The sequence below is a fragment of the Rhamphochromis longiceps genome, linkage group LG15, assembly GCF_057381845.1.
Source record: "Rhamphochromis longiceps isolate RC_006_pf linkage group LG15, R_longiceps_female_GT1.1, whole genome shotgun sequence".
Taxonomy (NCBI): Eukaryota; Metazoa; Chordata; class Actinopteri; order Cichliformes; family Cichlidae; genus Rhamphochromis; species Rhamphochromis longiceps.
Window position 1 is genome coordinate 13,030,722 of NC_140571.1, and position 26,209 is coordinate 13,056,930.

General features: G+C 41.7%; 1 protein-coding gene across 2 annotated transcripts in view; it reads right to left on the minus strand.

Moving 5' to 3' along the window:
* The window catches only part of afg1lb (AFG1 like ATPase b), a 31,470-nt gene that overhangs the window by 1,933 nt on the left and 3,328 nt on the right, over positions 1–26,209 (minus strand). The window contains exons 3-12 of one of the 2 annotated variants that reach the window (XM_085381931.1): positions 23,474–23,537; positions 23,277–23,378; positions 22,896–23,023; positions 19,239–19,338; positions 13,689–13,747; positions 6,201–6,283; positions 5,435–5,505; positions 4,469–4,569; positions 3,481–3,621; positions 315–422 (exon numbers count right to left, since the gene is read on the minus strand). In XM_085381931.1, the coding sequence (XP_085238057.1) occupies positions 315–422; positions 3,481–3,621; positions 4,469–4,569; positions 5,435–5,505; positions 6,201–6,283; positions 13,689–13,747; positions 19,239–19,338; positions 22,896–23,023; positions 23,277–23,378; positions 23,474–23,537 (957 nt within the window). The remainder of the gene's footprint in view (positions 1–314; positions 423–3,480; positions 3,622–4,468; positions 4,570–5,434; positions 5,506–6,200; positions 6,284–13,688; positions 13,748–19,238; positions 19,339–22,895; positions 23,024–23,276; positions 23,379–23,473; positions 23,538–26,209) is intronic. The other variant, XM_085381933.1, reaches the window with a different exon arrangement.

The following is a 26,209-nucleotide window of genomic DNA, read 5'->3' on the forward strand; positions in this document are numbered from 1 at the left end:
CGACACCAGAGTTGGCAACTTGTATACTCAAAAGAGAAATGTTTATGCAGCAGGGGAGAAAGATTAAATCATCGGGCTAATGAGCATAGAGTCATCGATTTAATCTCCAGCCTGTACATCTGTGTGTAAATACGTGAAAGTGAATACTGCATTTCTGTAAAAAGGATCTAGATCTTAGTGAATTCTTTCCTAAAACAGAGAAATTGAGGACACAACTTCAATAGCAGCAACAAGCAAGTTTGTTATTAAACGAAAAAAAGAAAATAATAGTGATATCCGATTCAACGGGATAAATAACAGAGATGTGACCTTACCTCACTGAGGCCTAGGTCATCCAGGAGCTGTCGGTCCCTCTCATCATCTCCTCCAGTGTGGACAAAGAGCCGGTCCAAAGGAGCGTCTGCCAGCAGCACCACCCTCACCTTGGACAAGGGGGCAAGAAAGAGCGATGTGGGAGTTACTGTCTATAACATTAAGGGCTGAGTGTCTGTTTACTGGTAGCTTACTCACACATTCATTCCCTGTCTTGAATTATTGGATTTAAATGTTATTGTGGGACGTGTTATTGTCTCATTGATGTGATAAAAGTGCTCTCATTCACAATCCCAAGGTTTCTTCCTGTTAAGAGTTTTTCCTTCCCACTGTCACAAAGTGCTTGCTCACAGGGGGTCGACTCTTTGTTGGGGTTTTCTCTGTGTCACTGTAGGGTCTTTACCTTACAATTTAAAGCGCCTTTAGGTGATTGTTGTTGTGACTTGGTGCTACATAACTAAAATTAAATCGAATATAATATGGGGTTAAAAGGTAACAAATCAGTGAGTATTAAGTTACCTGTTATGAGGCTGGCACAGTGTTGAGGGGTTTAGCCCTTGTAGTAAATACTTTTTTCAGTGCTGAATAGAGTATTTTGCAAAAAAACCCCAATCAAACAAATGAAAAACCGTGTGAGTGTGATAGTAGCCCTACTGGAGCCTGACTGATATATTTATTGCCCATAATAATCCTAATGATGATGTTGGCCTATCACAGGTACCTGTATTGGTGTATATATTTCCATTACCAGGTCATTAGCTGGGCTTTAATCACTTTCACTGTACCAAAAGATGATGTGGCACCAAAAGCTGGTAAAGTAAAAATTTCCTACCTGTAGCCAGCAAACAAAGAAGACTCTTACATAAAAAAAAATAAAAAAAACCAACACGCTTCTCTGTGTGTCTGGGTAGGACTCTAGCTGCTGATTCCATTCATTGCCCTGGACTGCGAGCAAAAGAAAGGCAAGAATCGGCCTGAAGCAAGAGAGCCCACTGACTGTGGCTTACAGAAGTCTGCCTGAACAGGATAAAAGTGACAGGTACTTGGATGTGTATGTCCATTAGCAAGACTGTCAGGAGAGTGTAATGCAAATTCTGTTCAGCTACGAAGGAGTTCCAAATTTCTGATCCAAGGCCAACAAAGAGAGTGAAAAGAGATGTTTGTGGATGATTAGGAATAATACAAAGCACGTCTGATGGTTCACATGGAAACTGGATGACATGGAAACCCACTGTGGAAAATGTCACAAGCAAGACTCACCTTTCATCACAGGGCAACAGGCTAAACATGAAACCTCCATAGAGCAGCACCAATGCTAACATCCAACACAACCTGTCAGGGCGCAAGACTGCAGTGACCCAAGGGAGCATATACATGGAGGCATGACTAGCTCCATGGTTGACACCTCATTCAATTTATCAAGCCGGGAGAGTGACGTAGCAACATGACATCACAAGGCATCCCAAGACCCCTTTCTCCAGGAAAGGATTGGGGCAGTAGGGTTGCCCTTGATATACGGCTTCAGTAGCATTCATATATCACCAAAGATCACCACAACATATTCATATTTATCCAGAGCTCTGGACAGATTCTGCCAAGGCTGCCTTTCAGTGTTCAGGATGCTCATAATCGTACCACGATTAAACATCCAAAGCTTCAGAGAGTCAGGCTGGACCACTGTCAAAAGGTGGAGTATGATGGCCTTTAGCAGCATGTCAACAACACAGCTGCCTAGAGATGTAGGTGCACCCAGGTGGAGAAAACTCTGTGGAAGCTCTAATGCTCCTCCTCCTTCTCATTTAATGGTTTTACTTAATTTTTACTACTTTGTAAATTGTAGATACATACTGAAGATGTCAAATACATGAAACAAGATATGTGGAATTATGTAGCAAAGAAAAAAAGATAAATAACTATAAACTAAATATGTTTTATATTTTAGATTCCTCAGAGTAGCCACCCTTTATTTGTTGACAGCGCTACAAACCCTTGGTCTTCTCTCAGTGAGCTTCATGATGTAGTCACCTGAAATGGTTTTCACTTCACAGTTGTACCTTATCAGGGTTCATTTGTGGAATTTCATGCCTTCTTAATGGGGTTTGGACCATCAGTTTTGTTGTGCAGAAGTCAGGTTGGTACACAGCTGACAACCCTATTTGACAACCGTTAGAATTCATATTATGGCAAGAACCAATCAGCTAAATAAAGAGAAATGACAGTCCATCATTACTTTAAGAATTGAAGGTAAGTCTATCCAAAAAATTGCTAAAACTCTGAACGTGCCCCCAAGTGCAGTCGCACAAACCATCAAGCACTACGATGAAATTGGCTCACATGAGGATGTGAGCCAATTTCTGAGGATGAATTTATTTGAGTCACCAGCCTCAGAAATCGCAAGTTAGCAGCACCTCTGATTAGAGCCCAGATAAATGGCACACAGAGTTCCAGTAGCAAACACATCTCTACATCAACTGTTCAGAGGAGACTGTGTGCATCAGGCCTTTATGGTCAAATAGCTGCCAAGAAGACACTACTAAGGAAAAGCAATCAGGAGAAGAGATTTGTTTGGGCCAAGAAACACAAGGAATGGAAATTAGACCAGTGGAAATCAGTACACCTCCGGGCTGTGTAAGGGCTATTTGACCAAGAAGGAGAATGATGGAGTGGAGCTCTGGACTGTTGGAAAACCATTTCAGGTGACTACCTCATGAAGCTCATCGAGAAAATGCCAAGAGTGTGCAAAGTTGTAATCAAAGCAAAGGGTGGCTGTTTTGAAGAATCTAAAATATAAAACATGTTCTGAGTTATTTCAGACTTTTTTTGTTTACTACATAATTCTATATGTGGTAATTCATAGGTTTCATGCCTTGAGTGAGAATCTACAATGTAAATAGTCATGAAAATAAGAAAAAACATTAAATGAGAAGGTGTGTCCAAACTTTTTTTAGTGTATATATATCTTGTTGGAAGCCAAGAGTCGAGTATTTTATATTACACACTCTTGGTTTTGAACTGAGATGTCGAACACATCCAACACTTTTATGGATGTAATGTAGGAAGATTTCTAAAAGTTGTAAATAAAGGCAGAAAAGCTGCATTAGAAATCCTTCGGTAACACATGAGTGTAATAGAATCCATGCCTTTCATTCTTTTTTTTTTTGTTTTCACCTTTTTGTCATAGAAGTTGTCTATGAGGGTGGTAAAGCGTCTGGCCTGATCCTTCATCGACAGCGTCAGCACGGGAACGCGGCGGATCAATACTGTGTCGAAGAGCCGCGCCATCTCCAGGTAATCGCTGGCACCCAAAGCCTGGAGAACGACAGAGCATGTGAGATACTGAAACAAAGTCAGACCCGAGCTTCAAACAGACAGCACACCACAAAAGAACACATCAAAGATTTCAGCTTTGCACATGTGCACATCTGCTCCATAAATGGGTACAGGCACTGTGAATTTCTGCACTCTGCACACATGGCCTGAAAAAATGACAACTGTGAAGTGAGGGCACCTTGTGCAAAAAGGTTCTAGCTGTTGTAATTTTTGTCCTCGTCCTTGGTTCTTTGCCATTCAGGCTGATTGCTCTTAAAATTAATGAGGACTCGCCAACATATGCCAGAGGAAGCCTTGAAGCTCACATGCCTTCTAAAACTCACCGCTGTCCATCAGGGTTGAGACTTTGCACACGCTACACACTTCCTTTTTCAGGTGCAGTGGGCACAACTAATCATAAAAAATGTCAATAGACTTTCTTTTTGACATTGAGCAGAAAATACCTCATCCAGTTCAAAGGCCCGGACAATAAACAGAGCATAGAGGTAATACAGGGACAAGAGAAGTGCTTCGAATTTGAGCAGTTTTGATTAGTAATGAGTGGATTTTGTGTGTCTCAGTAGAAAAAAAAAAGAACAAGAAAAAGGATGTGGTTTGACTTTGGTTAGAGGTCACAGGCTGTTTTAAATGCCATCAAGCAGTTCTAATTTGTTCTCTATCTGTATAGCGAGTAACTGTGGTGTTAAAGCTAAAAACCAAGAAAAGCTTACCTTAAAACACTCCTTGTTTTACTCTAAGTTTTATGTGGCCAAAAGATGTTAAGTGTCGTTATGTATCAGCCTGTTTTGTTGCACAATAATGACAAATTAATCGTAACAATGCTCACTCTGCCGCACAGCTCATCAAAAGTACAGTCAGCAACGGTTCCGCAGGTCTTTTCTAGAGTCACATCTCTACCCAGCACTGAGAGCACCCGGGGACCTGTAGCTATGGAAACACACACACAATGTACAATGGCTACAGTATATACATGTAGTTAGGTTAAAAGGTAGTATATTTATGAAATTTGCTTTACTACACACTCACGATTTTTGATCTTTTAACCTCTAATATAAGACAAAATAAAAGAAAACATAATGAAAAATACTGTTTACTACTAAAAAACTATTTACTATACAATTAAATCCTAAAATTTCACAGTGTTACAAAAAAAAAAAACCCTTTAAGGCCCAGTAATTTTGAAAATCTAAGTTCAAGTCTAGAGTTTGTTTTTAATTTAGAATTGTGCAGCTTTTGTTTTTTCCTGTTGAATTATAACATATAAAAAAATGACATGTAAAGCATCACAAATAGCCCAAAAAAAGTACAATTGTATTATCTATGTAGTTTAACCCTGATAAATGTTATTTCTCTGTGCCACAGACTTCTATTGTTGTAACAGAACTATTTAAAGTAGGTGAGTGAGCCGTCTCGTGGGCTTGGGTGACATGAAAATTAGCATTTAAAAAAACCTTCAGCAGATACACTAGATAATCCTGTATGATTGAAAAGTCATGGTCTTCAAAATCCCCAGCTGTTTCGGGAATTTAAAAAGACAACAACAATAAAATAAAAAATTAAAATCTATTTTTGAGCCTTAAATACTAAGAAAGGATAAATGTGAGACAAATTAAGGTAGAAATTGATGATTTGTCTAATTGTTATCAACACTGTTGATTTTGGTATTTTCTTTTATCTTTCATATATATAAATATTACAAAATGTGTAATTTTGACGTGTCCTTGTGTCACAGAAAAAAAGTAAAACATAATCAATTTTTCTAAAATGCATTGTCTTCCTTAAATGCCCTTACCACTCTTTTGTCTTAATGAGAGCTCTTCAAACAGTGCATCCAAGAAGGCCTCTGCACCAGGCTCCCCTGTGCTGCACAACACACATGCACCAGCGCGCGCACACACAGGCAACGAAACAGAAAGGAAATAATAGGATATGAAATTAATAATGCTGAAGTGGCCACATCAAACGGTGGCAGCAAGGAGAGCAGGGGAGAGGGGTACTTAGCTTTTCACTCCATCGGTAAAAAACAGGATGTTAGGCTCTAAACACAAGCATTAGCCTGTGAATACACGTCGAAATGAGATTGTGAAGTGTGTGTGTTCGTGTCTGCGTGTGCTTGTGTTTTAACTCCAGGTAAAAGGGTGTGATGTACTCTATTTACATACAGTGAAAAGACGAAAGCACTTGTTTGCCTGCGTGCGCGAGTTCCTAACAGCGCATATGTAACAAGGAAAATAGAAAACTAGCTTTTAAAGCTCTGCCCTTTTCTCATATTCTATTGACTCCTCTTTTTATTCTTTTCATGGATCTCTCAAGGTAATGCAGGTCTTTATAAACCTCCCAGCCTGCGTCTCCCTCATTTATTCATCTGTTTGCCTTTTCTTTCTGCCCAAACTACATGATGTGCACAAGCATTTCCTGTGTTTGTGTGCGTGTGTGTGTGTTTAATGCAGGTTAATGTAAACTCAACCCAGCCTCCGCACAAACTCTGGGCTGAGGAGGACTATAAAGAGGGAAGCAGAGAGGTAGTGTGCTTGTGTGTGCGTGTTTGTGTGTCTTACAGGTAGTAAAGTTTCCCTGCTGCAGCCTCGCCAAGCTTCCTGTAGTCAATCCCTGTGTCTAAGCAGACGGTGTGGCAGTATTCCTGTTTACACACACACACACACACACACACACACACACACACACACACACACACACACACACACACACACACACACACACACACACACACACACACACACACACACATTGTTATTTGTGCTCTTTTTGCCCCATAATTTTATGTAAATGACTAATTTAGAGACAACTTTTAGCATCAGCTTCATTGAGCCCGTGAGCATTTACAGCAGCAGGACCTCCTGTGTGACTGACGACAAAATTAAATACAGTTTCCATGTTTGTCACAAGGAGATTTGAATCTTTCTGGACAACACTGACAGTCTAAGACGTGTCAGGCTTCATCTAACACACCTAATCGATTATTCTTGTCCTTTTATTTGATAAAAAGATAAGGAAAATTAAAGAAATATCAGAACTTTGTACATTTTTCGCTTAGCTCTGATTTTCATATTGGTGATTGCTGATAGAAATGCTAAAACATATTGCACTTCTTCAGGTTTAAATCATTGTGACAGCTTGATTTGTCTTGATGATGCATTGTTAATATGGCAACCCTGTAAAATGGACAATCAGAGCTTTGTGTCTTCACTTCTTTCACACTAAAATGGATACAGAACAACCCTAAAAAGTATTAAATTAAATAACAAGGCATCGCAGAAGGCAGCCGGCATCTTATCTCCTATCCTCCGACAGCTTTGGGATTTTGTGTCAGCTGTTCTCGGTTTGCCGAGCCGATCCATTGTTCTGCAGCTATTCAAGTGCGTTACAGCAGGGGTGAACCTGCGATGCAGGGTTCAAACTTTTCCACATAGAGTAAAACGTCAACAAGATTCATGTCAGGGAGTACAGCACAAACTATAATCATCATCTCCACTATTCTATCAAAGAAAAGAGAGGAACTGCATATCATCCCATCCAAGCCATCATCGGCTGACTGAGTATTCAGCGACAGCTCCAGTAAATTATGAAATCAGTGAATTTCTGCCACTGGCCTCCTTAAGCTGCAGGATAATTAGTAATCATCACAAAGCAAGGGGACGGAAATACTCTATTCTTCTCTGCTGTCAACTTTTTATCTCCGTGTCCGCTCACACAAACGGGGTTCCCACTCTGAGCCAATTGGCTGAATCAGGCTTAATAACAACCTGACAAACTCGCCCTCCCCCACGCACAAAAGGGAGGTGTCATTTCATCAACCTACTGTGACCCCACCAACGGGTAAATAGTCCCTCCAGAAAAGAAAAAAAAAAGTAGGAAAAAAAAACTTGTCACTATTGCCGCCACATCATTAGTATCTCAGTTTGTCTTTTCTCCTGCCATCTTCAACTCCCTCCCTTTATGAACCTCGTCTCTAACGTACCAACGGTAAAGGCGGTTGTTGCGTTCCTTGACGGAGGAGCGAGGTGCAAATACGAGAGGGGAAAAGAAGGAGGAATGGAAACACAATCAGTGATGATGATTCCATTGGTTATTTATAATCAGATGAGGCTGAGGCCTCGCGGGTCATTACTTGATTATCCATCTTGAGGGGATTGTCAAGTTCTCACTCCTCTAAGATTTTTATCCGCCTACACATTGTGGTTTTGCAGCCTCCCCGCACCCCGACGCCGCCACCGACAACCTCCTCTCGCAAATGTAGTCAGTCTACTTTGCAACTTTTAAATCTCGTCTTAAACAGTCCCTTCAGTTTAATCGGCGAATGGCGATGTACAAATAGTGGAGTAACAGCTTTTTTTTTTCCTTTCGTCAGGTGGACGGATAGAAGAGGTGATCATTTATTTTAAGGAAAAATGATAAAAATGCGCTCGTGCTGCAAGTTGAGAAAATATTTAGGTTGTAACAAATTTGTTGGTCACAAGTGTGCAGTCTTTAGATTTTTTTTTATTTAGTAATTTTAAAGGCTCACAATTTGATAAATTTATCCATTTGCAATACTTTGAAGTTTTTCTAATGGAATTTTGTAGTATTTTCTATTTTCTAAATAATCACCTCTTTAGATTTTGTCTTGTTAATTAACTTAAAAGAAACTCCAATCTGCAGTTTTTGTTATTTTAATCATTATTAAGACACATGACAGATTAAACCATAAAAAGAAAAGAAGTGCAGCCCTAAGGTTTATTACCATCAGGCAACAATATTAGCTTTTTAAACTAGTGGTGTAAAAACCTGGCAAACGTTTCGCTGATTCAAAGAAAAGCAGCAAATTAAGAGTTCCCCTGCTCGCACAGATGCATTCACCGGCTCAGACACAAGAGAGAGAGATGACAGACATGAGAATCAGAGACTCTTTGGAAGAAAGTCATCCAAACACATGTAGCTCCAATCATGTCATTGTCCAAGCTGTCCACTGCTCTCACTGGACAGCCGTTTAGCATAAAAACAGAGTGGCTTTTTTTTTTTTTACCCCCCTGCTCCCTCCACTCCCCTCTGTGCCCGCTCCCTCCATGACATATCTTTCTCTATCCTTTACTCCTCAAAAAGTTGCTTTTGAGTTTTTCAAAGAGCGCGGTGCCATTGAGCTGCAACAAAAGCCAAGGATAGCTGACTATTGGGCCCTGATGAGGTCCACTCCCTCATTACCCAGCAGCAGAAAACATTTGATGCTTTTTTTTTTTTTTGTTTGGCCTGGAGAATTGACCAGGCCTCAAAGAAATGCAGGGTGGGAAGGCTGAAAAAGAGACGGGGGTTGGAGGGGGGTGAGGGGAGGAGGGGAAAGGTTGTCGTTCATTCATCCGTGTGTGTCTTACAGCCTTGTGTGGAGGGACAGGAAAAAAAAAAAAGTGGGAGGTGGCAGGGACAGAGGGGTCGAGAGAGAGGGAGAGAGATGTGTGTGTGTGTGTGTGTGTGGCGGGGGGGGGGGAGAGCTTAAAACAGTGCCTTTATGCTGGCAAGTTCTGGACGACTCTTCTGACATCAAAGTGTTTTCTCTAACTGGGGAGCTGCTTAGTTAGTGTGTGTGCGTGCACGCATGCGAGCCGGCTGGGGGTGTATCTGGTGATTTTATTCATTCTTGGGCCGTCTGGGGGGGTACGTGACAATGTGAACACCCTAATTACACCTAATGATCTATTCCCTTAAAGTGTGACTGCCTTGGGCCGGCGATGGATTGTTCTGCAGGGTCGTTCTCACAACCTCCTCCTGCCTCGGCTGCTCCTCTTGGGGAAACATCGTTTGAGTTGGAGGCCCCATCTTTTGTGATCCAGGACCCCACCGGACCCCCCGCTCTCAACCCATCGAGTTTCGTTGGCCCAGGACTGAACCAAAACGGTAACTCGGGCAGTGTGTGCTACCTGCACCTGGCCAACAGAGGCTCCATTTGTTGATCGTGACAGACGCGAGCAAAACATGGGCTCCACACAGTTTATTACAAAAATTGCTCTCTGATCATCTTGTATAGTATAAACCTGCAAGACCTTTACAAGAAGACTTCAACAATGTAGCATTGCAGTCTTTTAAACCTGCAGGACTTTATGTGCACAATTAAAAAGGAATCAGCAAAATTAAATAAGAGACTTCATCTTTCTTGTTCTGTGCACTGTGAAAACCTGTCCGTACTACCCCCATCCATCTGAGATTTTGTACCGCTGACTTTGTAAAAAAAATTTTTTACATATAAGTTAATTCTCCCCAGCACCTCGGTCTCGAGTTAGATTGTGTTCTGTCTTAGTCTGCTGCCTATAAAGATACTGATTAGTGAATAACTAATTATCTGGTGTATTAAAATGGATGCAAATAATTCAAATCTGACATTCAAAAGGGTATTGATGTCAGTAATATACATAAAGTTAGTCTCAGAATAGAATTTCTGTTAGGATCACTGTAGCCAAAAATTGTTATTTCCATGTGTGGTCACTTATATTTGGTGGTACAGTTCTGTTCTGGGACCTCCTCCTGTGGGTTTTGAAAGCAGCAAGAAGACGACAGAGCAGGCATCAGTGAATAAAGATGTCACAGTGATTCAGATAGGTAGGGTGAACATGGTTTGCACATGTGACTTTAGTCAGTTTAGTCAGTTTGCCAGATGATGTGGGCTCCCACTGAGATCAGCTGATCTACTGGGAGAGGAGCTTGACTTTATGTCACTTCCGGGGTGGCTTGACTTCTACTGTTTTCCCTGATTTCCTGGTTGTCTGTACTGTGACTAGCAAAGGCAAAACCGCACCCCATGAAAGTCGAATTAAGAGACATTTCTATATTTGTACACGCTTACTATTACACATCTGACATCTGAACACTCTGATAGAAAACAGGAAAACATCATTTGCCCAAACGGAACCAAGGTAACTGCCATAATTAAAATTTAGGTAACAATTAGGATCCTGGTCTGATTCTTTGTGCTTAAAAGAAATCGATTTGTCCTATCACCCCTTGTTCAGGTTTCAGAACAGACAGCGAGAGACACTGATATGAAAGAAGTGAGCTTTGCCCTCGAAGCATGCTGCCATTAAATATTTTAAAAGACAATGACTGTCATCAAATATCAAAATCTATTTGATTTGAACTCTTCCAGCTCTTCACACACGGTCCTTCTTACCAAGGTCTTCAGTGGAGGACCACGTCCCTCTCATTCTTCAGTTTTTCCCTTTCTCTCTTTGTCATTCTGTTTTGATTTATATATTTCATTTTTTCTCATCACCAACTGCTCAGCACAGAGCCAGTATTGACAGTGACACAAAAAAAAGAGATGAAAAGTGGATCAAAAGAAGGGTTAAAAACAGATAGAAACTCAGAGATACTCAAAGTTGCCTCAGGGTTGTTGTCATGTTTTTCTCCCCTCGGCAGCTTTGTGCGCAACTGCAATCGAACAAGTGGAGGGAAAATAAAGTCACTATTCTGCTACCAAAATACAGAGACCTGACCTTGGGTGAGTAAAGCCAGCGGGCAGAACAGGATAGTGATAGAATAAAGAGTGGGGATAGAGGGGTGGAGAGAGAGGATGGGCAATGAAAAGTGGAGTGGAGAGCGAGGACAGTTTGCCAGAGAGAGAAAGAGTGTCTTCGTTACAATACTGGCAGCATCCATTAAAAAAAAGAAAGAAAAAAAACCCAAACCCTGTATTTCACGAAACTACGAGCTTTGCAGCGGCTGCAAAGAAAAAGACGCCGGAACAACTGAATAGACTCATAAATGGAGTCTACAGAGATGCTACAAAGGACGAGAAATTACAAACGACTGTGTGGATGAAAAATAGCAAACAAACTAAATGATGAACAATAAAAAAATAAACAGCGTCTTCTGGATTAAATGAAGTTGTATGTAGCCCGTGCGTTGCAAGTCATTAAATCATTTTTTAAATATAAAACTGGATGATTGTGGAAGATCGGGAGCTGCAGAAGGAAAGGTGACCCAACTAATCAGAAGTCAACAGTTAGATAAAGACATCATCCGAGGCGGACAAAAGTGGCGGATTAACCCTTACCACTCCGGCTCAGGTGATGAGGGGAGGAGGTCAGAGGCTATTTTTGTATGTTAACACCCTCTTTTCTCTCCTGCACTCACCATAGAAACACACGCTGGCATGCACATGCGGAGGCGATCTGCGCCGAGTCAGCGGCTGCTCCCTGCGAGCATTCATTCAATCTATTAAGGGTCAGCTAGTTAGCAAGCTTTAACTTTACAGGACAGATCACTATAGAGAATCCATAGCACCCCACCTAAAAAACACCCCCAAACCCTCCAACCAGATAGCCTCACAAAGGAAAACATGGTATCCTGAAAGAGAGGAGCCAGTACGGGGCAGAGAGGGACAGCAGGCATTCAGGACCTTGATGAGGGTGGATTAGAGAGGGCAAGGGTGCTGCTGCTGCTGGGTTAGCAGGTGGGGTGCAGGGTGAGTCCAAGACTCTATGCAACTTTTAGTGGGTTTGACTTCAAATGTGCGTGTGTTTAATGTTACAGTGGTTTGATAACTCTGGTCAGGTTAGATTGCCTGTATTTTGCACACATATTCACTTTAGCATTTGTAATGCAACAGATTATTTATTATATCAGAGCTAAATCGGAGTTTTAGGGTTAAAAATACTGTGATACCTGAATATATTCAGAGGCAATGCCATGTTAAGTCATTTCATAAATAACCAAGCCTAAATTAATCTGAGTGACTATGTTCTATATCATGTATTGTATTTCTTTAACAAAATCCCCATCATAGTATGAACAAAAACGAATGCATTTGTTTTCAAAAATAAACCAAAAGTCAATAATAAGGCGTTTACTATTGTATATGTATAATCCTGTGTAAAAGTTCCTATTAAAAGTAAATGAGGCATGCCGAATAATAATGAGAATTTAACAACAATTTCATTCAAAAAGCCACAGAATTCAAGTAGCAGTATGAGTGGCGATTTTCAGCGCACTCACAAGAGAGCATTTATCTACTACTTCATACCAGGAGTGTGCCTGAGCCAGACCTTAGCCGAGTACTGCTTATGTGACTGTGTGTGTGTAAAAAATGTCTGCTTTCAAACTAAAGGTCATAATATATAACAAGATATTCTATAGGGAATCCCTAATAAAGTCAGCGTGGTCAACCTGGGGCATTAAGGAAACTCTTAGTTTTGGTAAATTAGAACTTATTATTAATTATTGGCCGTCCTACATAACGAAACGATGGCAGTGCAAGTGGTTTGCATCAATGTGATTATATGAAACTGGAAGGTTGCACAGCTCAGGTGCCTCATACTTACAGGACTTCATATTGTTCAATTATGAGTTTATCCGGTACGTTTAGTGTCAGAGGAGGGGTTCTCAGTTTTAAATTCTTAATAACGCTAAGCTGCTTACTTTCACTTGCTATCTTGCCCAAAAAAATTGCAGCAGTGTCAACGCTTGCCTTTACTATTCAGACAAAATACCAATAAAAGGCGCAAGAATGCTGCCCTCCTCTGTTGCAAAATGCATGACAACAAATTAATATGCAATTATTTATGATCACGATCACTCCAAACACATCAATGATCATCTGGGATGCAGGCAGGATAATGGTGCTACCTGCTTAAATTGCAAAGTAGATTTTTCGCTAGAAATGCTAACCGTCACATCGCTCCTGTTCTCCGCTCCACACCCCGCCCACCACCCCCCTCTACTTTTGAAATGCAAGCAGCCTGGGTCAGTCACAGCTAGTCCACCCATCTCCCACTCTCCCATTCACATTACCTGTACCCACTCACACTCTTTTCCATCTCTCTCTGCCTTTCTCTCTCTGTGAGTCTTTCAGTGTGCCCTGGTATGATCAAAGACAGCTTTGTGACACTGTGTGAAGCATCCATGAAGCAGAAAACATCAAACCACTAAGAGCAACTTGCAAAAAGACGGACACAGAGGCATACATGCAAGTGTGTGTCCGTGTATGTGTGTGTGCGTGCGCGCGCGAGATAAACAACTGAATAAATTAGAAAGACAAGAGAGAGGGATGACTTTGTCTCTACCTTCAGCACATCGATGAAAGGTAGGAAGGTGTCCCTCTGAAGTCCGTTTTTGTACAGATCTGAAAGAGGAAGGGAGGGCCTGTATTAGAGCTGCTGTTTAGCCTTCTAATAATGTCATCCCCTCGCCACAGATTGGCAGATAAAGTGGCTATTGATGAACTGAAGGATGGGTGGGGAGGCACGACAAAAGGACTGGGACCAGGGGAGAAAAATGGATTTCTCTACCGGCAGCGGCAGCAACATAAAATTCATTACATTCCCAAACAATGGTGGCCAGAGAAAGGACTGTCGCCTTTTCAGCACGGACAATGTCCACAGCAGCTCGCTGAATAGAGGTTTCAATTAGCTCGGCTGGAACAAATTACATCTGAAGTAGCATCCCTGATAGACAGATAAAACAGATAGGGATTCACACACAAACAGGGACAAAGACACACACACAGCGAGGCTCAAGCTCTCTCCAGCTGCAAATGCAAACAAGTGGCCGTTGTTGATGTTTGGACTTAAGCTTACTACAGTAGGACCTGACACAAAAATAACCTTTGCTTAATAACTTCTATACTGTAATGGACTGTGCCCTGTGAGACTGGAATATGCCAAAGGTTTATGAAAGAGAGTTCAGTGTTTTGGGACGTACATTTTTCTTCCTTTATTGGTGCAAATCTAGTCCTTGTAGAATGTCCTAAAATGAGGTAAATACATAAAACTCGTGATGTATTACACATGTCATTATTTACTTAACAAAAACTAACCCACGATGCAGAAGCAGTGTGTGAAAAACTAAACATTCACTGCAGTAATTGTGTTAGTAATTGTTACGTTTTGGGGGGGCATTTGTTTATGTACAGCTCTCTTAAGGTCCAACCACAGCATTTAAATCAGGTTGAGATGTGGACTTCGACTGGGCCTTTGAAACACATTGGCTGAAAATTAGAAAATAATCAATCTGTTTTAGATTTGCTGCTGTGCTTGAGATCATTTCTTGTTACGGAAACACATTTCTCACATGTGACTCTAAAATACTTTGGTATACAGAAGAGTTCATGACTGTTCCCAGATCATGTGGCTGCAAAACACCCTTCTCCTGCCGTGCTTGACAGTTGTTATGAGGTGTTTGTGCTGGTATGTTGTGTTTGGACTTCATAAAATGTGCTGTGCAATATGGTCAAGCATTTCCACTATGGTCAAGTCTCTCCAAAGGACTTTTTCTAGAAGTCTTGTGGTTTGTGCAACTCTGGAAACAAAAGCTGTGCTGCCATGCTCTTTTCTTCAGGTAACCCTTCCAAACAAGTCATACTTGTTCAGTTTTTTTCTAACTGTACTCTCCTGGACTTCAACATTTAACATGCTAACCTGTAGAGTCTGAGATATGGAGCTTGCAGTTTTTCTGAGGTATGCGCAGTTTGAAGAATCTTCCTTAGTGTAGAATAATAAACTTCAAATTGTTTGGAAATGGCTTTATAATTCTTCCCACAGTAAAGGACAGCAACAGCAATTGCTTCTTTAAGATCACTGCTGATATCTTTCTTTCTGCACTGTATTAACACACACCTGAATGCTCCATACTAGCAAACTGCCAAAACTCTGGCAGACGCTCACTTTGGCAGATGCTCACACTGATGATCAGTTAATCAACTACATTTGATTAGTAGCACCTGGCCGCTAGTTACCCTACCCTAATTCCTGTAGAAACAGTACAGATGTTCTTAATTTTTCACACAACCCTTCTAAAAGTTTGGCTTGACTTTTAAAAAATAAATGCCATATTTTTTGGACTATAAGGCGCCAGATTATGAGGTGTACTGTTGATGAACGGGTCTGTTTTCATACATAAGGTGCACCGGATTATAAGGTGCATTAAGTGACACAAAACAGACAGATAAGTCAAACTTTACTCAACTCATTCTTCTTGCTTCCTTCCCTTCCGTATCATTGATTCATTAATGTTGAATTCTCTGGCAGCTGCTCTATTCCCATGTTGTTGCAGCATATTAATGACTAACCTCGTATTGTGGATGGATTATCTCAGTTGTTCTCCTGACTGAAGTTTGGTCCATTTACAGCATCCTGCCATGCGATTGCATTTGTCCCTAACCATCGGGAATCCTCACGTTAACTTTTATCAAGTGGAAAAAAGTTAGCGTTCATCCTCCAGCCACTGTGTTTATGGTATGCTATCATAGCTGTGTTGCTAGGGATTAGTAGCACATCATTATATACCAGCTAGTCCAACTTCAGTAACCCTACAAAAGTCACTGCTGTTTAGTTTTCTGTCTTCATTTATGTTGGAAGAGATAGCAGAGCTGTACGTTTGAATTTTTTAGAAATCTCTCAGTCAGAACATGCTATGTATGTTTAGGTGAAAACTAGTGCGCTAACTTCCTGCTAACCTCTAACTCTGTTAAATTTAATAAATTCTGTTTTCATGGATGCCTGGATGCTAAACTTAGTTGTTACACCTGGTAAAGGAGCAGCTGATCATTTTATTAAAGATGAAGGAATTTAGACAGTTTTGAACTCTCAGTCACGCTACAGTGTTTGTTTGACTTTGGGACCTGAATTCTATGATGTGCTTTGTTAGTCTGTTTCTCAGCACTGACCCGAACAAACAAACAGAAACTTAAAATGACTACGGCCAAAATGCAAACACTGAGGCTTCAAAATATGGAACCTAAAACCATTAGTCCATTTTTGTAATCTTCTTCTTCTTTCGATCTCTATAGCGGATCCCCTGCCTCCATCTCACCCTATTCCTAGCATCATATGCGCGCCTTCACTCCTGAAGCTCCATATTTAATGCCCTTTGTCAAGTGTAAAGTAAATTCCCATATACTTTACACTTGTATATGGGAATAGATCATTTGTTTTTCTGGTGTTCTATTGCTAGCTTTGTACACACTATAAGTGTAACATAATAAGAGGCACTGAGTTGCATTTGCTGTTACTTCAAGTTGCTGAAGTCTAGTGAGTTAAGCTACTGCTAAGCTAGCGTATGTAGACTCAACAGTGTCAGCCCAGTCAACACAGAACAGGAAACAAAGTAGTGCGTTGGCAGGTGACAAGGCGATCGTGGCTCAAGAGTTGGGAGTTCGCCTTGTAATTGGAAGGTTGCCGGTTCGAGCCCCACCTTGGACAGTCTCAGTCGTTGTGTTCTTGGGCAAGACACTTCACCCGTTGCCTACTGGTGGTGGTCAGAGGGTTCGGCAGCCTCGCCTCTGTCAGTGCGCCCCAGGGCGGCTGTGGCTACAATGTAGCTTGCCATCACCGGTGTGTGAATGGGTGGATGACTGGATATGTAAAGCGCTTTGGGGTCCTTAGGAACTAGTAAAGCGCTATAAAAATACAGGCCATTTACCATTTACAAGGCCAGAGCAGCACTGCTAATGAGTGAGGAGACATGTGCCACTGCACACTTTACTGGAACTGGATTAATACATAATTCAATAGAGCCTAATAATTAAAAACATTTGCGATCAGTGGAATTAAATGGGCTAATGTAAACTGCATGCTATCAACTATAATGCCCCCCAATCTAAAAAAAAAAAAAAAAGACACCATTTATCCCTCCATCCCTCTTCAGCTGCATTAAACCCCCATCAAACAACAAAACACTGAACGTTCTAGCACAAACCTATCTCTGAATTCCCCCTCCAAGCATGTCTAGGGCTTTTTGATACTAGCATCTCCACATCAATGAACACAGAAAATGCATGCCTTTCATGTCTAGTTGTCTCCTATGGCTTTTAGAGTTCCATTAACCATGTAATTAATACCAAGTAGCCTCTCTATCAAGTTTCCCTGGTTTGGGGCTTTGTTCTTAATAGCTAGTAAATATCAGAGACGCGCATCTTTGTCTATGAGAGCCACCTTGTTGCCATTCACTCCGTACCCACTCAAGGCTTTGAGACATCGACATTACATGTACCCAAAGACGATGAAGACCTTAGATAGCACATCATGCATTTATCTCCACGTTGATCACTTGCTAATTCCTTCTCCATCCTTGCTCTGCGGGCAGTAAATGCAACATCAAAGCCTGTTAAAAGATGGCGTCATGTCTAGGCGGGAGAGGTGAGGTGTTTTTTTGGTCAATTGCCGTAAACAGGACGCAGCTGGTTCAATTCTTGCAGGAGAAAAGTATTTTGAAGACAATTGTGGTCAAAATAAAGTAATCTATGGTTGTAAGTACCCTCACTGGCAACTTTAGGTACACCTATTCAACCTTTTGTTAATGCAGATTTGTTAATTATTCAATCACAGGGAAGAAACTCAGGCGTATAGAGGCATATAGAGTCTAATCGACCTGCTGAAGTTCAAACATTAGATGCATCAGAAAGGGGAAGGAAAGTGATTTTGAGTTTCGTATGGTGAATATTTCAGGAACTGCTGATTTTCTGATGGTTTGCCTGCACAGAGTGAAACAGAGTGAGCACCATTTCTGCAGTTCAAAATGTCTTGTTAATGTCGGAGATCAGAGAAGAGCAGAACTAATAGCAAAACCTCTTGTTACAACCAAGGTATGCAGAAGGGCATCTCTGAATGTACATCATATCAAACCTTGAAGTAGGTAGGGTATACAGGAAACTGAAGCTTGAATTTGCACAGACTCACCAAAATTGGTCTGAGTCTCAATTTCTGCCGCAACATTTCAATAGTAAACAAGATGAAATGGCTCCATCCGGTGCTTTATCAATAGTTTAGGCTGCTGCTGGTGATGTAATGGTGTGGGGGATATTAGCTTTGTATCAGCTCAGCATAACTTTACTGCTACAGCCTGTCTGAATCTTGTTGCTGATCACGTCCATCTCTTTATGAACGCAGTGTATCATCTTCTCATGGCTGATTCCAGCAGGTTAATGCGCCATATCACAAACCGCAGATCATCTCAAACTGTTTTCTTGGACAATAAATTAAGGTTATTGTATTCAAATGGCCTCCACAGTCATCAGATCTCAGTCCAATAGAGCACCAATAGAGTTGCATCACAGATGTGCAGCTGATAAATCTGCATCAACTGCATGATGCAATCATGTTAACGTGGTGAATCTGTGCCACAAAGAATTAAAACAGCCCTGAAAGGAAAAGGGTGTCCAACCCAGTGCTAGAGTGGTTTACCTAATGAAATATCAGTTGAGTGTATATTAGCTTTTCACTGGCACTGTCAGATTATAAATGGAGCTAAATTTCCCCAAATTAACAGTTTTCAGACTCATGAAGATGACAAAGCTTGAAACTACATGTTTGGAAGCTGCAATGAAAGACATCAAATTTCTTCTATTTTGAGATTTCATTATTATCTCCCACTTCAATATCTATATTACTGACAATTTGTAGTCGCAACCATCTATCTTGGTGTTGACAGTGTTTTCTGCTGAGACGCTAAAATTACAGCTGACTCTCTTGGTTTTTAACTCATTGCTTTAAATAAAATTTTAAGAAAAGAAGTAGAATGGGAAGACATGCACAAGATATATTATTATTGCTACAGACTACAACAATATAATTAATAAGGAATAGCTAAAACGTGCATAAAATGTTTGCTGGTCATACCATCAGGGGGTCTGTTGGAGGTAGCCACCACCACCACTCCAGTTTTAAACAGCGTCTCAAACAGCTGCTTCAGGATCATGGCGTCGGCAATGTCCGCCACCTGATTGAAGAGAGCCAGAGAAGTCGAGGAGCATCTCATATTATTCCTTTCTTGCCACACCTGTGTGTGTGCACGAGTGTGTTTGAGGTCACAACATGCCATCATCACTCCATGTTGATCAGTGTCATTCAGGTGTGCTCATTCAGTCCTTTTTGTGTGGTCATTGCCACCCAAACTTACGTGTATACACATGGATGCAAACACACACTCAGGCACTTAAATTTACTGCAAATGGTCAAGAACTGGCCTTCCGTTGAGTGGAGTAGCTGAGGCGAAGAAAAAGACCTGAGCTAATCAACGAAGCCGAAAAACAAGAGGAATGAAAGAATAATAAAAACAAAGCAATGCGAGGCAGGACTGGGGTCATGACGGCAGACAAAGCTTCTATCAAAGCATGTCCACATAAAGGCATATTAAAGTGCATGTGTGTTGTATGTACTAGACACAAGGCTATACGGTGTGACAATACATAAATCCAATTCAACTGTCTGCTGCCTTTTTCATCTACATCATTTCCATGAGTCCACAATTAACAAAGGTCGATGACAACACTGAAGCAAGGACGTTTATGAGTCGCTAGCTGTTAAATGAAGAGCTCTGACCTTTCTATTACTAATCCAGTGCTCTCACTTTTGTTCTTATTCTCTCGTCTGCGTCTCTCTCTCTCGAACCTATGTTGTTCTTTTGAACACCTATAAAGGGAGAAATGTTACCCTGTGATTGGCGGTTGTCAAAGCGACATTTATTTAACGTGATGCTCGACCGATGAAAGTTGGGCACAAAGGATTTCCAACCTCTCTGGTAACTTAAAGTTGTCGGTCTCATGTCAACAGTAATTTATATCCTGTTAAATGACAATGTTTCCTCCCAAGAAGATGTAAAAATGCACAAACAGAAATCCATTGTGAGAAAACCGCCTCACTGTAATGCCAAATTCTTGACCCTTAAAGTACTTTTCTTGTTTAAAAACCCTAAAAGAAAATGTCTTGAATAAAAGAAAGACTTTGCAGTCATGCATCTGTCCCGCCCTCTCCTCTTATTCCCTCTTACCTACTTTCCTGTATATAACAGGCACTTCTGATGGCCATACCCACAGCATATGCTTCCTTTCAGACTCTGGAGAGTCTTCTGCTTTTTGCATATTAGCCCCACTGCCCTTGCCAATACTTGATTAACATTTGTGTTAAAGCCTTGATTTTGCTAAGGAGAGGTGGCTAAGGGCATCAAATTAGCGTGTGTGTGTGACTGTGTGTGCGTGTAATGAGAATCAACAGAAAGCCAAGGCTCAGTGTCTCTCTGAAGGGGCCCCCATTTCCTGCGACCACAGGATTTTATTTTCATTTCAAAAGAATCATTTAAAAATGACCTTTTATACAACATGGATTTGTTTATTCATGTGCCCTCCACACGGGCATAGTATGAGGGGCAATATTGATTGCTGAATGACTAGGGGAAGAGGGAAAGAGAATGGGTACCCACAGGATGAGAAAGGTGGAGGGGGACTGATGTAGCATTTGTGGAGCACAAAAAAATAATGGTGCAATCTCTGTCAGCCATTGCCGATATTTAAATGAGCATCCAATTACTCAAGCGGCTGTCAGTTTACAGCGAGGCACACGGGTGCCAAATTAAACCTCTTTTGATGTTACACCTCTTTATGTACACAACCTATGAGCAATTTCACAGAGGCTACACAGTGACTGAGGCCCTGAGACAATGATGCTCGAGCGTTTTCTTCTCACTCTTTCACGTTCTTTCTCACTCTCTACCCATCTTTCCATCTTGGACCTCTCAATGGCGAGTATTCATTAGAGGAGCCGGGTAGGGGTCGCAAAAGGAAGGAGGGGAGGAGAGCTGGGGGGGGGGGGGGGGGGGGGGCTACAAATTACTGATAATGGCATGGCGCTAATGAAGAGAATGGAAAAATGTCATTAGCATTTAAGAGGATAAGATCCATCTGACCCGCCGCCGCCAGTCGCTTTCTAGCTCCACTCACTTAAGGAAGCAGGAGAGTGCGACTGATACCCAGAGCTTCATTTGCATGGCTGAGTGGTGGAGGATGCTGATTGGTATAGCCCCTCGCACCCCCCACACCCCAAACCCCCAACTCTCCCAACCTCGCAACCTCTTATTTATGCATCACAAACAACGCGCACATGTCTACTTGTTTCCCCCGCCATTCACCGGTAGCAACAGTCGACAAGCGAAAACAGCAAAGCTGGCGACAGCAAACAAAACAAATCAATGAGAATGCACAAACAGCGCCGCGGTTTAAAATGTGAAAGACGGCCAGATGAAAGGAGCGGCTCTTGATCCACGCAGATGCACGGAGAGTGATTAGAGGGAGCAACTGCACCTTCTGTGACCTCTGACCTGCTGGCATTAACTGTAATGATATCAGTAAAAGGAGCAACATTGTGCTGCTAACAGATGTGTTTGGCTGGCTATTGATGAATGCAGAAACACGTGTTTTTCTTCACTACAGTGAATGACTAACAATCTCACAGAGAGTAGACAGCCTCAGTAGTGGTTCTCACCTCTAATGGTGAGAACTTTGTGCATCACTAATGACTCAAGGGGGTCCTTTAGTTGTGTACAGTGTGGCTGTAATGGTTTGAGAGCAAACTATTGTGAGATTAAACAATGTACCTTTATCTGTCCTAGTAAACTATAACTAAACACACTAAAGAGAGAAAATACAACTGGAAGTCATTTTGCAATTGTGCTATATTTAAAAGAGGCCACTAGGTGTCCCCAGTCCTGTTTTTTATTTGGATTAGAAGCACGCAGTTGTTCACAGGAGAACTCTGAACTTAAAATACAGAGAATGCAATGTTGAACAAGTTTTTTCTAGTTCCTTATCTTGACAGAAATAGAGGTCAACCTTGAAGCAATTGCTGCCAACTGCAGGAAATAAACAGCAGTTTATCGCTTTGTTTTATTCTTTAAAGATTTTAAGATGTCTGATTTGTGAGTTTCTGCTGACCCCAGCATTCAGTTGGGTTGTTGTACAATAAAGCAACACTTTGGTAAAAGCCAACTAGTCAGATTCACTCTAAACAATGTGAAATATTAGGGAATAAAACTTGAAAACTTCATAAACTCCCAGTTATTTCTTTTCTCTTTGTGACCTCTTTTAAAACTAGGAAAAAGCACGCAGATATTATTTATGAAACATCCAGCCTGACTTGACAGACACGTATCCCCGTTTTATATTAATAGCACATGTAAACAATAGCATGGCAAAAATATAGAAAATTTAACTAGCACTATATTTATCAGTGAATATATAAAGCACATGGCTTTCAATTAATGTGTGAAAACCCCTAGTTCGACACCAGGAGGAGGCACAAATCACTGGCGAGGCATCCAGGACAAAAATATATCCACATCAGACATACTGAGCCATCCGCTGTGGTGCTCGTTCGCGAATAAGGGAGCAGCTTTAGTCAGTATATAAGTGCAATAGTTACAAATATCAAAACACGTAACAGTATTTAAAATTCTCATTGTGTAATGTTCCGCTTTACAACAGTGCCTGTGACATGGTTGCTCACCTGAAACTCGTCAAAACACAAGAGGCAGGTCTCACTGCTGATCTCCATGGCAACCGGTGATATGGGGTCATAGGTGAACATTTTCCCTAACCTCCGTTTTGGTAGGCTTTGTTTCCTCCGATGGATCCCTTTAAAGCAGCACACAAACGTCAGGCACATCTTAAAGCACACCTGCGACGGCAACCCAAACCCACTGACAGTGCTGAATAAAGCAGTAATTTCACCTGTGTGCATAATGGTAGACAATTAGCAGGACGGCTTCAGGACAAATAGAGGGATAAATATAGGATCTCCGGTGCACGGGGAGTCGGAAAACTTCTACAAAGTCATGCAAGGAAACATTGGGCTGTTAGAGCCGAGGAATGGGAGGATGCTACTAACTTTTGTGGATGTCCAACATGAAGCCGTTGAAGTGGACTCGCTTTTTGCGACTGTTCTTCACATGGGAGTAAAACAGATCCATAAGCATGGTCTTCCCTGTGCCTGAAAAGGTGGGAAAACCAAACCAAAGTTATTATGATAACCACAGAGATGTTAGTTTGTATAATGATAGGAGCTTTTTCTGTATCCAAGCTCACCAACATCTCCATATATATAGAAGCCTTTGGGTGGTGGTGCTGGTGGTGGTGGAATGGGTTTCTCCTTTGGGACAAAATATTAAAATTAAGATGATTGTAGTGCGTTTTTTTGCTTTTTTACATGAATCTCAACCAACATAATCGCTGAAATTTATTCACAGTGATTATTTCCACTCTATAGCTAATGACTTAAATAAACTTCTTCATATTGATTCCAATAAATGTCTGAAACATCATCTAATAAACAAAGTATGCTAAGGCATTAAGCCACCACTACAGTGTGAGGTTTCACAATCTCCAGACTAGCCCACTGCAGGGGAGGAAGACAAAGGGGATCTAATCAACAAGACAAGCCAGGGTTCCCACGAAAGAAAAGCATCATCAGAGGAACAATGGAGGGATTTGTCAGACAAAACGGAGAGGACTGGATGAGGCTCCATACGAGATGGAGTGGACTTGTCTGTGCAGCCTGTTTAGCGCTGCTAATTGTGATACGGTACTGTTGCATTGAGGTGCTGCTGGAAGTCATTGTGCTGCCTGCCTCCTATTATCAAAAGATCCTTGCTTCAAAAAAAAAAATATAAATCTTCTGTGTGGAAGCTGAGAATATCGAGTAAAGCCAAAAAGGACCCAAGCCATGTGAACGAATGTGCCGTCAGCTTAATCATCTGTAATAACAATGTGAAGAATATCTATGGGTGGCCAAATTATGGATCTTTTTATCGCCTTTAAAAAAAACCTCTGTTGTTCAGGATCGTCCATCTCTGTAACCGGGCAACACCAAATAGCTTTGGAATTAATCACTCACTAAACAAAAAAAGTACTGGTCTCTTTAAATTTAATTTAGTTAGAGGATGGTACTCGGTGTCCACCGAACTCAGTGTCCATGCACAAGGGGCACTTGACTCTGGTAAAATGTGGACAATGGCAGTTTGAAATCCAAATTAAAAAACAAGCTTGCTATCCAACCTCTCTCTCTCTCTCTCTCTCTCTCTCTCTGTCTATTCCCGCTCCACCCCTCTCTACTTTTTACCCACCCCTCCATCCACTGCCTGTCCTGGGCTGGATGTGAAGTACTGGAAGAGCCTTTCCTGTTTGCTCTGGCATAACAGTGTGTGACTTCTCCCTGACTTCCCAAGCTGCCCTGTAGCATGGCGGGGTAATTGTCAGTGGCTGGAAACCATTCTGCTACGGCAGAGTGGCGAAGGACAAGACCGTCCCTCAGCCACTCTGTCTAACTGAGCTCTGTGGCCTCGTCTCACCTCATGCTGCAGGATATAGACTGGCACATGAGTGGAAAGTTCACATGCAGGACATGGTCATTTTGGCTTTAGGAAGAACTTCTTTTGACCACTGCCAAAAATGACTTGCAGAGGCATGGTCGGCTAAGATCGTCAGAGCCCGAGTCAAGTTTAACTCACACAACTGTCCTGCTGGAGGCCTACCATGTGCAGGAGGACTCCATGATGCAGGTCTGTCTTGAAGAGGGTGGATCCCACTGAACAATGGCCCATTGTCAGCCAACCATCCGCAAAACCACGCCACATTGGGTCAATATTAAGTCAAGTGTACTCTCCTCACAGACTTGATCAGTTAGTGAGGACAATGGCGGCACTTTCACAGAGAGAACAGACACCAAAAGGACAGTGGTATGACCTGATTCAAACTGGAATAATTGCATAAGTACTCCAGTCAGTGTGTGTGTGTGTGTGTGTGTGACAGACAGAGCAAGAAGTAAGGTGCAAAAGGAGAGGGGTGGGTGTGAGGGTGGTTGGTGGTGGTGGTGTTGATAGCCTACCACCAAAGTATTTGTCAGAGTCCCAAATCAAAAGCAAAAAGGACAAGAATGGCTGAGACAATGGGGATCCCCTCATTACTGCCCGGGGACGGTGAGAGTGAGAGGGGTGCCGGGACGGGCCCAGCGGGAGGTCCTCCCTGCTGCCTTCCAAAATCTGTGCCTAACTCTGTGTGTCTGTGCCAGCCAACCAACAAAAAAACTCCCACCACCAAATAGTAGACAGTCAGCTCCCCTGACCTAAAAACAACAACAGCCCCCCTGCATTATGCCGTTCCAAAACTCACATGCACAATAAACTTCCCAGACCCCTACCCTCCCTTTGACCTGAGCCCCACGGCCACCATCGATGATACAACAGGAGAACAGGGAAGTCGACTCTGTGAAGTCCGTCCATATGTTAGATATCAGTGGTGCTTTTTAATCCAACGACAATCCGGATCCAGACATATCTATGCTGCCTTATGAATCCTAAACTGTTCCCCAAATAATGTCCAGCGTAATGCATCCTAATCCAAACGATGCAAATCCGATGCTTTCAGTTTTTGTAATTTTTAATTTATTATGTAGGAATATTTTGAAGAAATAACACTGGTCTTGACCCTGAAAAGGAGTATAAATACCCTTCAAGACTGTCTCATTAGCTTTTTTTCCCCGAGGCTTTCAACAGTATTGCATGGTCTTCATCGGTGAATGGAGTTTGTTCAATTGTCACAGACTGACAAGCTTTTTTTTTTTTAAATTTTTTTATAACAGCTACTGAGCAGGTATATTTTAATAGTGTAACAAACTACCTTCCCTGATGATGAAGACTGTGTGAGATGTGGTTGAAAGCGCTGGAAAAAACTTCAAAGTGAACCTCGAGTTTAGAGTGTTTTAAATGTTTGTCCGCATGGCTCATCCGTCTCTTCGCAGAAAATGAAACTTGTTTAAAATACAGT